Consider the following 16,918-nt stretch of genomic DNA (forward strand, 5'->3'; position numbering starts at 1 on the left):
GAACTTACAACCCGGGAAGGAAGTCATAAGGTTGTGGCACATTTGGGCGGTAATAAAGCACATACCATGATAGCAGGCACCTTGTGTGATGTACCTGATGATTCAGTAGTATATGGGAAGGATAACTACGTTATCCTGAACCTCGCTAGAGAAAGGACGCGGTCATAAACTAGTGGGGGGGGGGAATATCAAACTTGTTTACCTTTGTTAAAGACATCTGGCGGCGTCCTGTGCTGCTGCTGCTCGTCGTCCAGGAGCCAGATTCACGAAGCAGTTACGCAAGCACTTACGAACGTGTACATCTTTCCTCAATCTTTGACGGCCTTGGTTACATTTATTAAACAGTTTACAAGCATGAAAACTTGCCAATCAACTATTGTTATTGTTATAAACAGCCTCCTGGGGCTTCGGAGCTCATTAACTGTTTAATAATTGTAAACAAAGCCGCCAAAGATTGAGAAAAGATGGACAGGTTCGTAAGTGCTTGCGTAACTGCTTCGTGAATCTGGCCGCAGAGAACATTCCGTCCCACCCTCGTCCTCTTTGTACCATGTTTACACTTGTCTTTCTCAGTACAGTGCTGATCACGACTCGGGAGAGTTGAAAGCGCTACATCACTGTTATCCTTTCCACTTTCACTGTCGTGAACAAATCCACAAGGGCCGTGACGAGGATTCGAACCTACGTCCGAGATCATCCCAGACGCATTGATGCATTACGTTATTGTGATTTGTGTGTGTAGTGTTTCACTGCCGTTATTCTCCATTACTGGATTATCTTTTTTTATCCTTGTTGCATATATATATATATTAGTTAATCTCACATCATAAGCATTCAAAACTACTACAGCAAGCAGGAAATAGGCAATACCTTAGAGACCCACTGGTACTCCATTGGTTCTTTAGCTGAATATTTCATACTCAGCCCGTCCTCCAAACAAAGGCCCTAAGTCTATTCCACCCACCCGCCAAACCCTCTGTTTATGAATGAAAAACGGTTTACACACGACTCACAACTGATGACGTCCGAACACTTCCGGGACAAGTGCTTCACTGACGACTTGTGTTCGAACCACAACGCTGTAAATGCTTCACCCACGTACTACAAATACAAGTAATCGCCAACAGAACCTAAACACCTAACCTAACCAATGCCTAAATATACACAGTATGCTAATATATGTACCAATATTAATTGATTTTTGAGTAAATTATTATTTTGAATGAACAGGATGTTAAAATTGATGAATGCGCCCTTGGGGGTCGACCGCTGGATGGAATGGACAAGGTCTGAGGACAGGTAAAAGGATGTTCTGCGGAACCTAATTTACCCGACAAACCCACGCATAGAAAAACATGAATGTTTGCGAGTCACTTATGATTTAAAGTACATCATATATTGTCCGTTTTGGGGGATTTTGACACCAAAATGCTGTGTGTGTGCCATTTGAAAGCACAGGTTGGTGTTGAGCCGAGGCAGTCTAACCCTATGACGGACTGCAAGCACGATAAAGGTGAACTAGGCAATTAATGTTTAATTATCATAATTATTTAATAATTAATGTTTAATTATTAAAGTGCCAACTCCTTGTCTTGGTGTTATTGAAGACAAAATCATGGTTTTGAATACTAAAACAGAATTTCACTCCCGTTCACCTTATAAATATATCTTGGTGGAAATTTTGGGAAAGGTTTTAACTATCCAAGCGTCAATATGTGAACTAGTATAGGCCTACGTGGGCGTGGGAAAAGGCCTACCAGGGGCAGTGGAAAGGCAGTGGTGGAAACCTGTTCTGGTGAAAACATTCGTTGTGTTCTGTTCTATATGTGCACGCCCATCCCCCCTATTTCCCCCCTCCGTCCACAGGTGCGCCTGCCCCTACACCCACAGGTGCTCCTGCCCCTACACGCACAGGTGTGCCTACCCTACACCCACAGGTGTGCCTTCCCTACACCCACAGGTGTGCCTGCCCTACACCCACAGGTGTGCCTGCCCTACACCCACAGGTGCTCTTGTCCCTACACCCACAGGTGTGCCTGCCCTACACCCACAGGTGTGCTTGCCCTAGACCCACAGGTATGCCTGCCCCTACACCCACAGGTGTGCCTGCCCTACACCCACAGGTGTGCTTGCCCTACACCCACAGGTATGCCTGCCCCTACACCCACAGGTGTGCCTGCCCTACACCCACAGGTGTGCCTGCCCCGACACCCACAGGTGTGCCTGCCCCGACACCCACAGGTGAGCCTGCCCCGACACCCACAGGTGTGCCTGCCCTACACCCACAGGTGAGCCTGCCCTACACCCACAGGTGTGCCTGCCCTACACCCACAGGTGTGCCTGCCCCTACACCCACAGGTGTGCCTGCCCTACACCCACAGGTGTGCCTGCCCCTACACCCACAGGTGTGCCTGCCCCGACACCCACAGGTGTGCCTGCCCTACACCCACAGGTGAGCCTGCCCTACACCCACAGGTGTGCCTGCCCTACACCCACAGGTGTGCCTGCCCCTACACCCACAGGTGTGCCTGCCCTACACCCACAGGTGTGCCTGCCCCTACACCCACAGGTGTGCCTGCCCCGACACCCACAGGTGTGCCTACCCCTACACCCACAGGTGTGCCTGCCCTACACCCACAGGTGTGCCTGCCCCTACACCCACAGGTGTGCCTGCCCTACACCCACAGGTGTGCCTGCCCCTACACCCACAGGTGTGCCTGCCCTACACCCACAGGTGTGCCTGCCCCGACACCCACAGGTGTGCCTGCCCTACACCCACAGGTGAGCCTGCCCTACACCCACAGGTGTGCCTGCCCTACACCCACAGGTGTGCCTGCCCCTACACCCACAGGTGTGCCTGCCCTACACCCACATGTGTGCCTGCCCCTACACCCACAGGTGTGCCTGCCCTACACCCACAGCTGTGCCTGCCCCGACACCCACAGCTGTGCCTACCCCTACACCCACAGGTGTGCCTGCCCTCCACCCACAGGTGTGCCTGCCCTACACCCACAGGTGAGCCTGCCCTACACCCACAGGTGTGCCTGCCCTACACCCACAGGTGTGCCTGCCCCTACACCCACAGGTGTACCTGCCCTACACCCACAGGTGTGCCTGCCCTACACCCACAGGTGTGCCTGCCCCGACACCCACAGGTGTGCCTACCCCTACCCCCACAGGTGTGCCTGCCCTACACCCACAGGTGTGCCTGCCCTACACCCACAGGTGAGCCTGCCCTACACCCACAGGTGTGCTTGCCCTACACCCACAGGTGTGCCTGCCCTACACCCACAGGTGTGCCTGCCCTACACCCACAGGTGTGCCTGCCCTACACCCACAGGTGTGCCTGCCCCTACACCCACAGGTGTGCCTGCCCCTACACCCACAGGTGTGCCTGCCCTACACCCACAGGTGTGCCTGCCCCGACACCCACAGGTGTTCCTACCCCTACACCCACAGGTGTGCCTGCCCTACACCCACAGGTGTGCCTTCCCTACACCCACAGGTGTGTCTGCCCCTACACCCACAGGTGTGCCTGCCCTACACCCACAGGTGTGCCTGCCCCGACACCCACAGGTGTGCCTACCCCTACACCCACAGGTGTGCCTGCCCTACACCCACAGGTGTGCCTGCCCTACACCCACAGGTGAGCCTGCCCTACACCCACAGGTGTGCTTGCCCTATACCCACAGGTGTGCTTGCCCTACACCCACAGGTGTGCCTGCCCTACACCCACAGGTGTGCCCTACACCCACAGGTGTGCCTGCCCCTACACCGACAGGTGTGCCTGCCCTACACCCACAGATGTGCCTGCCCCTACACCCACAGGTGTGCCTGCCCCTACACCCACAGGTGTGCCTGCCCTACGCCCACAGGTGTGCCTGCCCCGACACCCACAGGTGTTCCTACCCCTACACCCACAGGTGTGCCTGCCCCTACACCCACAGGTGTGCCTGCCCCTACACCCACAGGTGTGCCTGCCCTACGCCCACAGGTGTGCCTGCCCCGACACCCACAGGTGTTCCTACCCCTACACCCACAGGTGTGCCTGCCCTACACCCACAGGTGTGCCTGCCCCTAGACCCATAGGTGCGTGTTGACACACTCCCACACCTTTCTGTGTGCTTATGTATAAGTACATGGGTGTGGGTCCACCACCCGCTGCATGGGTTGCCGCTTCCACATTCACCGCCGTACCGTGCTCTCACGTGCTCTCTCGCTCACCCTCACGTGCTCTCTCGCTCACCCCTCACGTGCTGTGTCTCACTCTCACACTGCTCTCTCTCACACCACACTCACGCTCTACTGTAAGGGAGTGGTAGTTCTCATGTGGTGGTAGTTGTGGTGCTTCCCTGGTGGTAGCTGTGGTGGCTGTAGTAGTAGTGCAGTGTTGATAGATAGTGGTAGTTGTGATGGTGCTGGCTGGGTTGTGGTACCCACTTGTTTGTGGTTATAGCAAGGGGGATAATATTGGTCGCGAAATATAACGACTCCCTTAAAAGTGATAGTTTTGCAGCGATGCCCCCCTGGGTAGTAATGGTGGTTGTGAAGAGGGGGGGTGCCGCCCTCTAGGTAGTGAAGATATACCAGTGGGAGATGCGCAATGTCAATAAAAGTACCCAAAACGTAGTATTGGGCGCTGATGTGTGGTGGGTCTGAGGACTAAATAGCCCCCCTGGTGTTAGAGGGGGCAGCTGTCAGCAGTTGGAACGTAGGTCTAATAACTGTAATTTGCTTTAATAACATACATATTTTTCTCATATATATATATATATATATATATATATATATATATATATATATATATATATATATATATATATATATATATATATATATATGTACATAAAACCTATGCCTGGTTAAATTTAACTCGAAGGCTTTGCTATTCTGTATTACTATGTTCATTTTTTAATAGATTATTTGATCTCTGTGAATCTTTATGTTCTTTAAGGGTCTTCAATTCTTGAGTTCTAGACCCTAAATTTTCAGATGTCTAAAAAAAATTCAAGAAAATTGAAATTTTGTAAGAAAGGTGAATTTTTCAAAATCTTGAAAAAAAATCATGAATTGCTAAGGGCTACTTGACGAAGCTTCAAGTCTCATAGAAGGGAGGAGATCCCTGGAAATTTGATCCTTAACCAAATGCTTAACTCAAAAATTAAATATTGCATAACCTCATAGATATTTTTTTTAAATTCTGGAGACCTTGAGCAATAAATCTCTTGATATTCTTAAAAGTTGGAAAATGCCTAAAAAAAAAAATCGTTTTAACCTCTTTTTACAAATTCTTGGGGGTCTGGAAATTGTTTAAATCTCTGGACAATATTCTTGATTCTGGAAAAAAACGTATTTAGGACACCTTGGGAAACTCTTAAGGTGTTTTTATTATATCATTAGAAACGTCTTGAGGATCTTAAAACGTTACTATAACGTTCTTAGAATTCCGGGAAATTTCTTGGGGGTCAAATTTAATTGATTGATACTCATGGATTTTTTTGTATATTCTGTATTTAAAAATAATATTCAAAGCCACAATAAATTTTTGAGATTCTGAGGATAATTAGGATTTCTGCCTGATTGAGATTTTGATGTAGCATGCTGGAACATGTGGCCTGGAAGGCAGGTGTGTGAGTCATGTGTGTATATGTGCACCAGGTGGGCACATGTCGTCAGCGCTTACCAGTAAACAAACGCACGTGTCGTCAGCGCTCACCAGTAAGCAAACGCACGTGTCGTCAGCACTCACTAGTAAACAAACACACGTGTTAGCGCTCACCAGTAAACAAACGCACGTGTGGCTCTCTAAACCTTCAGGAGATTGGGATCTCTATGGACGATGTACCCTCCCGTAGGCTAGAATAAGGACACTTTAATTTGACCGTTTTCTGGACGTTGGGGAACATAAGGAGGACATATGGCCACACGACATTGTTCTGAAGTATGGCGGCAAACCTTCCGAGTCGTCACTCGTTTAAACTTGAAGAAAAATTTCTACTCGGTCCCTAAATTTGACTATAAACTTTTAGTAAGACTTACTATTCTTGCAGAACCTTTCTCACCTAGAGTGTAATTTGTCCCCGGAACAGACAGTGCCTTTCCACATACACGTCCTCTTCCACTGCCGTCCCAGCCTAAGAAAGAGAAGCGCGGGCCCTCCCAGCGATGTTACAGACGACATCCACATCACAAGGAGTAAACATGACAAGGAAATCCTCAAATCTAATCATCACAGGAACCGAGAAACCTTGACCCTAAAAGAGTTTCCCAAGTGATCCTTCGGATAGGGACCCTGTATATAATCCCTTGTTTACATGCTTCATCGAGATGTGGGTAAGGACCTGATACCACCATTCACCTTGCAGGGCATCGGGTCGTTATTCTCGGCGTTAAAGGTGGTTCGACTGTTGCGCCTGGGACGAGTAGTTAGGAAGCTGGACCGTTACTTGGAGTACGGAGCCGCCATGTTGATACTCCTCCTCTGCTTCTATATGTTGGTGGCGCACTGGCTTGCCTGCATCTGGTACAGCATAGGTAGGTGCCCCAGCAGTGCTACATAGGTTCCAGCAGTGCCACACAGGTAGGTGCCCTACCACTGCCACACATTGATGCCGTTATAGAACCTGAACTAACCTGTGTTGCAACCCAAACCATTTTCGGAAGTTTCCTGATAGCATTTTAACTCACAAATAACCACAGACACACATTATTTCATATTAAAAGCTGAATAATTAGGCCACCACCTTTTATAAATGTCTTCCTGATATGTATTGTCTACAGTGTATAACACCTCACTGATGCTGGAAGGAATTTAGACAACCAACATCCCTGCAGGGAGGGATATGTTCTTCATCTCAATTCAGAATGGGATGAAGATTTTTTTTTTAGCATTTTTGGAGAGAGATGCGTCTAGGCCGACGTACTGATGAGTGTTTTTGTCCCTTTACGTATTGACTTTATGTATTTTTCCTTTACGTATTGACGCAAGTGTGTTTTCCTTTACGTATTGACGCAAGTGTGTTTTCCTTAACGAATTGAATTTACGTATTTTTACCTTACGTATTGATGCAAGTGTTTTCCCCATTACATATTTTTCCTTTATGTATTGACGCAAGTGCTTTTCTCTTTACGTATTGACTTTACGTATTTTTCCTTTGCATATTGACACAAGTGTTTTTTCCCTTTACGTATTAACTTTACGTATTTTTCCTTTATGTATTGATACAAGTGTTTTTTTTTCCCTTTGCGTATTGACTTTATGTATTTTTCATTTACGTACTGACGCGAGTGTTTTTCCCTTCGAGCAGGTAAGAGCGACGCGGACAACGGGATCCAGTACTCTTGGTTGTGGAAGCTGGCCAATGTCACGCAGTCCCCCTACGCCTACATCGTCTCCAACGGCTCCAACACGCTGGAGCTCATCAACGGACCCAGCAAGAAGACTATGTACGTAACATCTCTCTACTTCACCATGACGTGCATGACCTCCGTCGGGTTTGGCAACGTCGCGGCGGAGACGGACAATGAGAAGATCTTCACTATCTGCATGATGATTATTGCAGGTACGTCCAGTCCCACACACGTCCAGTTCCACACGTCCAGTCCCACATGTCCAGTTCCACACGTCCAGTTCCACACGTCCAGTTCCACACGTCCATTCCCATACGTCCAGTCCCATACGTCCAGTTCCACACGTCCCATCCCACACGTCCAGTCCTACTCTTCCTTGACACTTCCTAATGTCCATGTGTGTCTGGGCCGCCCACCGGCAATGTACTAATTAATTTCTCAAGACCACTTTCATCAAAAAACAAGTCCACAGGAGCCGTGATGAGGGATCGAACCCATGCATTGGGTATTCTCAGGAGCGCCCTAGGTGACTGCACCACGACCTGGTTAAAAGACTTTGACTCCTGTGGATTTGTTCATTGATGTATCATGATAACGGGATTTATGTGTACTTTCATCAGTTTTCTTTAAGCTACTTATAAACTTTGTACTTGTTTGTGCATCTACATGAAGACTGCAAAAGTCACGTTGGCCTTGGCAAGTCAGCTCCTATATTTATATCCAACAACAATCATTAATTTCTTTAACAAATCCACAAGGGCCGTGACGAGGGTTCAAACCTACGTTCGAAAGGATCCAGATGCTGCCCTAATCGACTGAGCTACGACATGGGTAAAAGAATTGCAACCGGAAAATCATCCTGATTTACCAACGGATCGTAGCTCAGTCGATTAAGGCAGCATCTGGGAATCCTCTCGGACGTAGGTTCGAACCCTCGTCACGACCCTCGTGGGTTTGTTCATTAGATGCATCACGCTATTGTGATTTCTGTGGGTCATTCATTTGTTTGTCTGTCCTGCGCTTGAAACAATCCAGCAACTTTTACGTTATCCGGGAGCCTATTAGTACGAATCGGGACTTATTCAATTTTTTTGTGTCAGTTTTTTCATATTTTGTGTTGATGCATTTAGCAACCTTCTCACCATCCCAATTGTTATTGGCTGAGTGTGGGCTGAAAGCTGTCCACCTTTGGATCAGGAGCAACCTGTCCTCTTACTAATTACGTCGCTTTTCGCACGTATGGGTTACACAAGGCCACAAGTTGCCGTGCTAAAAAAGGTATGGCTGAATTAGCTGTAACCCAAGATTTGCTGGCTGCCAGACTAGTGGCGAGGTATATGTAAAGAATAAAAACAACTTCTACAGCCTAGTCATAGGCCTAGTCTGATGCCTATACACTCAAGTGACCTTACCAGTGAACAAGAAAGGACTCCAGAAGGCTACCTTTTTGTATAATCTTCCCCATCAAATGTCTTGTGTGGGGGGGGGAGGGTCACTGTTTTAAGAACTGGTCTTGCGTCTTGTTGAGGTAAGCAAGAGGCTGAGGTAAACAAGAAGGTACATGATAGCAGATGAGATAACACTATAGCAATTTGCCAACACGGTGATGACCCAAGAATGTGTCAATGTGATGAATTGATTTCATCAAAATAATATTGATTCATCTGCCAATCAAGTTAATGTTCTTTTCAATGAGCATAATTAGGGCATTACATTTAATATATATACATATAGTGTGCATGTGTATGTGTCCCCTATTTCCATCCCAGAACATAGGGACAGGTCCCTTGGATATATCCCCTAAGTCATCTCCAGGTACCATTCCTGAACCTGTGTTCACTTCCCTGGTATCTGAGTCCTTCCCCCTGAACCTGTTTGTCTTGCTCATGAAGCTGTGTTCTCACCCCTCTGAGAATATGTTTATGCCCTGAACCTATGTTCTCGTCCCTCTGAAACTATGTTTACGCCCATGAAACTATATTTATGCCCCCCTCTGAACCTATGTTCTTGCCCTCCCTAAACCTATTATGTCATGCCCTCTGAATATATCTTCTCGCTCCCCACCCCTCTCCCCTTTCTCTCTCTCCCCGTCCCTTCCCCCTTACAGCGCTCCTCTACGCCACCATCTTCGGCCACGTCACCACCATCATCCAGCAGATGACCTCGGCTACCGCCAAGTACCACGAGATGCTGAACAACGTGAGGGAGTTTATGAAGCTCCACGAGGTGCCGAAGGCGCTGTCAGAGCGGGTGATGGATTATGTCGTCTCCACCTGGGCCATGACGAAGGGCATTGACACCAACAAGGTAGAAAATGAGGTACCTATGACCCAACGCGACAGGCCGGAATTATACGAGTGAAAAGCATGCTGGATTGCTTTTTTTAAAAGTGTTTTGATTTTTTTTCTCAATTATTATTTAATTTTTTCTTGGTCTTTTTATTTAACGATTCGCTCTTTTACGCCTTCAAGGACCCACGCGCGTATGTGCTCACTCACACACACACACATACACACTCACACGCACGTGCGCGCACATATACACACACACACATATATATACACACACACACATATACACATATACACTCACACACATATACACACACATATACACACACACACTAAGACACAGATACACATACACATACACACACATATACATACAAGATTCCCAAAGAAATTGATAGAGTAAATAAAGACAGGCTGTTCAACACAAGGGGCACACGAACAAGGGGACACAGGTGGAAACTGAGTACCCACATGAGCCACAGGGACGTTAGAAAGAACTTTTTCAGTGTCAGAATAGTTAACAGATGGAATGCATTAGGCAGTGATGTGGTGGAGGTTGACTCCATACACAGTTTCAAATGTAGATATGATAGAGCCCAGAAAGGCTCAGGAACCTGTACACGAGTTGATTGACATTTGAGAGACAATATTTGTCTTTATCTACACACATGGTTCCCTACCACAGCTCCTGGCACTGGCACTAAATACCATGAACCAAAGAGGTAAGTTAGCCAGCATGGAAGTAGTTTCTCTCTATCGTAGATAGATCTAATTCCACTCACAATCTAAATCCCGTATTTCAATTTGTATTAAAATGAGACAGCCATAATTAATCAAGACAATGAATGCCTTTTTGTAGTTCATTAGAAGTTTGTAATTTGTTTAATTTATGATTGTTGAAAAACTGGAGAGGCGGCCAAACAGCACCCAAAACAAATATATATTGCAATAGAATGACTTAAGCTGCAACAGATATATAAAGCATTTTTCATTACACCTGTGACATGTGATAACTCCTTGTCTCAACGACCAGTCTCAGCGACCTGTCTCAACGACCTGTCTCAACGACCTGTCTCAGCGACCTGTCTCAACGACCTGTCTCAACGACCTGTCTCAACGACCTGTCTCAACGACCTCCGACATGTAACAACGACCTGTGTCTTGTGGGATGGATCTTGTGTTTTGTCCAAACGCCCTGTGACTTATTGCAACGAGTCCTGACTTGTTGCATCGACCTCGTGACTTCTTGCAATGACCTGTGACTTCTGTCAACGATATTTGACTTTTGCACTCACCTGTGTGTGTGTCGTGGCACTCACCTGTGTGTGTCGTGGCACTCACCTGTGTGTGTCGTGGCACTCATCTGTGTGTCGTGGAACTCACCTGTGTGTGTCGTGGCACTCACCTGTGTGTGTCGTGGCACTCACCTGTGTGTGTCGTGGCACTCACCTGTGTGTGTCGTGGCACTCACCTGTGTGTGTCGTGGCACTCACCTGTGTGTGTCGTGGCACTCACCTGTGTGTGTCGTGGCACTCACCTGTGTGTCGTGGCACTCACCTGTGTGTGTCGTGGCACTCATCTGTGTGTCGTGGCACTCACCTGTGTGTGTCGTGGCACTCACCTGTGTGTGTCGTGGCACTCACCTGTGTGTGTCGTGGCACTCACCTGTGTGTCGTGGCACTCACCTGTGTGTGTCGTGGCACTCACCTTTGTGTGTCGTGGCACTCACCTGTGAGTCGTGGCACTCACCTGCGTGTGTCGTGGCACTCATCTGTGTGTCGTGGCACTCACCTGTGTGTGTCGTGGCACTCATCTGTGTGTCATGGCACTCACCTGTGTGTGTCGTGGCACTCACCTGTGTGTGTCGTGGCACTCACCTGTGTGTGTCGTGGCACTCACCTGTGTGTGTCGTGGCACTCACCTGTGTGTGTCGTGGCACTCATCTGTGTGTCGTGGCACTCACCTGTGTGTGTCGTGGCACTCACCTGTGTGTGTCGTGGCACTCACCTGTGTGTGTCGTGGCACTCACCTGTGTGTGTCGTGGCACTCACCTGTGTGTGTCGTGGCACTCACCTGTGTGTGTCGTGGCACTCACCTGTGTGTCGTGGCACTCACCTGTGTGTGTCGTGGCACTCACCTGTGTGTGTCGTGGCACTCATCTGTGTGTCGTGGCACTCACCTGTGTGTCGTGGCACTCACCTGTGTGTGCCGTGGCACTCATCTGTGTGTCGTGGCACTCACCTGTGTGTGTCGTGGCACTCACCTGTGTGTCGTGGCACTCATCTGTGTGTCGTGGCACTCACCTGTGTGTCGTGGCACTCACCTGTGTGTGTCGTGGCACTCACCTGTGTGTGTCGTGGCACTCACCTGTGTGTCGTGGCACTCACCTGTGTGTGTCGTGGCACTCATCTGTGTGTCGTGGCACTCATCTGTGTGTGTCGTGGCACTCGTCTGTGTCGTGGTATTCATCTGTGTGTCGTGGCACTCATCTGTGTTTCGTGGCACTCATCTGTGTGTGTCGTGGCACTCATCTGTGTGTGTCGTGGCACTCATCTGTGTGTGTCGTGGCACTCATCTGTGTCGTGCCACTCATCTGTGTGTCGTGGCACTCATCTGTGTGTCGTGGCACTCATCTGTGTGTCGTGGCACTCATCTGTGTGTGTCGTGGCACTCATCTGTGTGTCGTGGCACTCATCTGTGTCGTGGCACTCACCTGTGTGTGTCGTGGCACTCATCTGTGTGTTTCGTGGCGCTCTCCTGTGTGTGTCGTGGCACTCATCTGTGTGTCGTGGCACTCACCTGTGTATCTTGGCACTCATCTGTGTGTCGTGGCACTCACCTGTGTGTCGTGGCACTCACCTGTGTGTGTCGTGGCATTCAGCTGTGTGTCGTGGCACTCACCTGTGTGTGTCGTGGCATTCACCTGTGTGTCGTGGCACTCACCTGTGTGTCGTGGCACTCACCTGTGTGTGTCGTGGCATTCACCTGTGTGTCGTGGCACTCACCTGTGTGTGTCGTGGCATTCACCTGTGTGTCGTGGCACTCACCTGTGTGTGTCGTGGCACTCACCTGTGTGTGTCGTGGCATTCACCTGTGTGTCGTGGCACTCACCTGTGTGTGTCGTGGCACTCACCTGTGTGTGTCGTGGCATTCACCTGTGTGTCATGGCACTCACCTGTGTGTCGTGGCACTCTTAGCGTCGACACTGACCTGTGGTTAATGTCATATATGTGTTGTTATTATTTCCTGCTTCCTAACAGTTGCATATCGACATACTGACGTATTGAATGTTGCAAATTCTCTCAGATACGGTCAATGTGGGGACCATTAACCTCTTGGCACCGACGCGTTAGGTTTGATGCTACAGGCATCACGAGCATTCTGACACAAACACACATACACCTTGCTATGACACCACAACCCTAACATGACACGACAATACGAAGTGAGCCGCCCCCCTTAACAGCGCGCGTGGGTTCGAATCCTGGGTGGACCTTCCCGGCCACCACACTGCCCCTCTCTCATGGCTCAGATCTTCTCATGCACAACTTTGCTTGCTCTGGTTTTTTCCCTCCGGCAATGGGCGTGATTTGTGATCATTTTTTCTTGCATGCTTTTCACTAGTATAAGACGCGGGTTTCCTCCCAAAGTGAGACTGAGAGAGTGTATATCCCCGACCTTGGCTGCCTCCTGCCCAATGCTACCTAGCAACATTCTTGCATGTTGGGGGCTCTCCGCTCTGCCCATTTTTCCTTCGCACTGCCACAAGCGTTTCGTCTCTTCCTCCAGCTGTAAGGTGCTTGGACCCTTCCGTGTCGGTCCCCTTAGCCTCGGGAGGGAACCCCCGGCTCTGGCCACTGCGTGCAGGTGTTGATAAGTGTGATACAAGTGTTGATAGGTGTGATACAGGTGTCTTATGACCCATCCCCAGCCTCCCCATCCTCTGTCTCATCCCCCATCGTAGGTATAAGACATGTGTCTCAACAATGTGTCTCTCCCTCTTCACCACTCTTCAGTGTAAGTGATACAGACATGTGTTAATGGCCTAACTTCTCACCTGTTCTCTCACACCCTCCTCACACCTCTCTCACACCCCCCCCCCTCCTCACCACCCCCACAACCCCCCCTCACTAGTACCCACACCCGTACCCACACCCGTACCCACACCCGTACCCTTGTAACCAATCAATGTGTTGTAATGCTAGATGTAATTAACCATGAAACAATTAACTTTAGTCACCCGTCTGATGTATATTTAACAAGTAAAGCCTGTCAGCCTACCGAACTAGTAACTAGCTTGACTTTCCAGACGTCAATTTATCTCTATTAACAATTACTGGTCCTTCAACCATCAAACTAGCCTCAACTAGCAACTGCTGACCCCCTTCAAGCATCAAACTAGCCTCAACTAGCAACTGCTGACCCCTTCAAGCATCAAACTAGCCTCAACTAGCAACTGCTGACCCCTTCAAGCATCAAACTAGCCTCAACTAGCAACTGCTGACCCCTTCAAGCATCAAACTAGCCTCAACTAGCAACTGCTGACCCCTACAAGCATCAAACTAGCCTCAACTAGCAACTGCTGACCCCATCAAACATCAAACTAGCCTCAACTAGCAACTGCTGACCGCTTCAAGCATCAAACTAGCCTCAACTAGCAACTGCTGACCCCTTCAAGCATTAAACAAGCCTTAACTAGCAACTGCTGACCCCTTCAAACATCAAACAAGCCTTAACTAGCAACTGCTGACCCCTTCAAGCATTAAACTAGCCTTAACTAGCAACTGCTGACCCCTTCAAGCATCAAACAAGCCTTAACTAGCAACTGCTGATCCCTTCAAGCATTAAACTAGCCTTAACTAGCAACTGCTGACCCCATCAAACATCAAACTAGCCTCAACTAGCAACTGCTGACCGCTTCAAGCATCAAACTAGCCTCAACTAGCAACTGCTGACCCCTTCAAGCATTAAACAAGCCTTAACTAGCAACTGCTGACCCCTTCAAGCATCAAACTAGCCTCAACTAGCAACTGCTGACCCCTTCAAGCATCAAACTAGCCTCAACTAGCAACTGCTGACCCCATCAAACATCAAACTAGCCTCAACTTGCAACTGCTGACCGCTTCAAGCATCAAACTAGCCTCAACTAGCAACTGCTGACCCCTTCAAGCATTAAACAAGCCTTAACTAGCAACTGCTGACCCCTTCAAACATCAAACAAGCCTTAACTAGCAACTGCTGACCCCTTCAAGCATTAAACTAGCCTTAACTAGCAACTGCTGACCCCTTCAAGCATCAAACAAGCCTTAACTAGCAACTGCTGATCCCTTCAAGCATTAAACTAGCCTTAACTAGCAACTGCTGACCCCATCAAACATCAAACTAGCCTCAACCAGCAACTGCTGACCGCTTCAAGCATCAAACTAGCCTCAACTAGCAACTGCTGACCCCTTCAAGCATTAAACAAGCCTTAACTAGCAACTGCTGACCCCTTCAAACATCAAACAAGCCTTAACTAGCAACTGCTGACCCCATCAAGCATCAAACTAGCCTCAACTAGCAGCTGCTGACCCCTTCAAACATCAAACTAGCCTCAACTAGCAACTGCTGACCCCTTCAAGCATCAAACTAGCCTCAACTAGCAACTGCTGACCCCTTCAAACATCAAACTAGCCTCAACTAGCAACTGCTGACCCCTTCAAGCATCAAACTAGCCTCAACTAGCAACTGCTGACCCTTTCAAGCATCAAACTAGCCTCAACTAGCAACTGCTGACGCTTTCAAGCATCAAACTAGCCTCAACTAGCAACTGCTGACCCTTTCAAGCATCAAACTAGCCTCAACTAGCAGCTGCTGACCCCCTTCAAACATCAAACTAGCCTCAACTAGCAACTGCTGACCCCTTCAAGCATCAAACTAGCCTCAACTAGCAACTAGCGTCGACCCTCCAAGCACCACGTCAGCTGACAAGGCCCGTCCTGCTCTTCACCTCTCCCATGTAAACACAGATTAATGTCGCGGAAATATTTTTATCATACAAATTACCACTTTAATGATAACGTTCAATTATATAATTGTTAATTAGATTTTGTTAATTGTGAGGAAATGTTTTGTTCAGTGAGGATATGTTTATTTTTTAAGTGTGTTTACGACTGTAATGTGAAATCTACAGTGATGTACTGTAACCAGATGTCTTGAGTGATACAGTGATGTAGTCGCTGTATCACTGTATTTTGTGACACAGCCATTGGGAGGAACGATGCTTTGGACCCTGGGGAATCGAACGCAGACCAGCAGGGAAGCGAGGCAGTGACTGTACCGTCCAATCCAAGGGGTTGAGTACAGTAAAATACACTTATGTATCTTATGAGGCTGTGGCCACTCACACGTCTAGCCAAAGTGAGGTAAATGTGAGAGTGAGGTAAATGTGAGAGTGAGGTAAACGTGAGAGTGAGGTAAAATTGAGAGTGAGGTAAATGTGAGAGTGAGGTAAACGTGAGAGTGAGGTAAAAGTGAGAGTGAGGTAAACGTGAGAGTGAGGTAAACGTGAGAGTGAGGTAAAAGTGAGAGTGAGGTAAAAGTGAGAGTGAGGTAAAAGTGAGAGTGAGGTAAATGTGAGAGTGAGGTAAATGTGAGAGTGAGGTAAATGTGAGTGAGGTAAATGTGAGAGTGAGGTAAATGTGAGAGTGAGGTAAACGAAAATGTATTTTTTTTTACACATGTCCTCTTTCAGTTTTAATAAGGAAACTTTTCCCTATTAACACTGCTCATAGCACAGTCGATAGAGGGTCGGTCTCATACGCCTGGGGTCCAGGACTCGAGTCTCATTCAGCCCAGGTGAATATGGAATCTATGTCCTCCTTTCTTGCAGGAAAAACAAGAAAAACAGCTGTCCATGTCGACTTTGTCTATTTCCCTCTCAGTATTTTGTATGTAGTGATCATAGCCCCTGTGGCTCTTCTCTTTTTTGTAAGGTTGTGAAACTTGAGTGCATTTAAGTGGCTGTGTGGACAGCGCTCAGGATTCGTTGTCCTAAAGTTCCGGGTTCGATCCCCGGCGGAGGCGGAAACAAATGGGCAGAGTTGCTTTCACCCTGATGCCCACTGTTCACCTAGCAGTAAATAGGTACCTGGGAGTTAGACAGCTGCTACGGGCTGCTTCCAGGGGGATGTGTAACAAAAAGGAGGCCTGGACGAGGGACCGGGCCGCGGGGACGCTAAGCCCCGAAATCATCTCAAGATAACCTGAAGAAGATAACCCCTTGTCTGCAATTCAGT

At 48.4% G+C, this 16,918-nt stretch overlaps 1 protein-coding gene across 1 annotated transcript in view; it reads left to right on the forward strand.

Moving 5' to 3' along the window:
* eag (ether a go-go) overlaps positions 1-16,918 on the forward strand; it is a 60,189-nt gene that overhangs the window by 14,449 nt on the left and 28,822 nt on the right. Inside the window, exons 5-7 of the mRNA XM_069334683.1 lie at positions 6,366-6,534; positions 7,308-7,562; positions 9,458-9,669. Of these exons, the coding sequence (XP_069190784.1) occupies positions 6,366-6,534; positions 7,308-7,562; positions 9,458-9,669 (636 nt within the window). The remainder of the gene's footprint in view (positions 1-6,365; positions 6,535-7,307; positions 7,563-9,457; positions 9,670-16,918) is intronic.

The sequence above is a fragment of the Procambarus clarkii genome, chromosome 31 (genome assembly GCF_040958095.1).
Source record: "Procambarus clarkii isolate CNS0578487 chromosome 31, FALCON_Pclarkii_2.0, whole genome shotgun sequence".
In the NCBI taxonomy this organism is placed as follows: domain Eukaryota; kingdom Metazoa; phylum Arthropoda; class Malacostraca; order Decapoda; family Cambaridae; genus Procambarus; species Procambarus clarkii.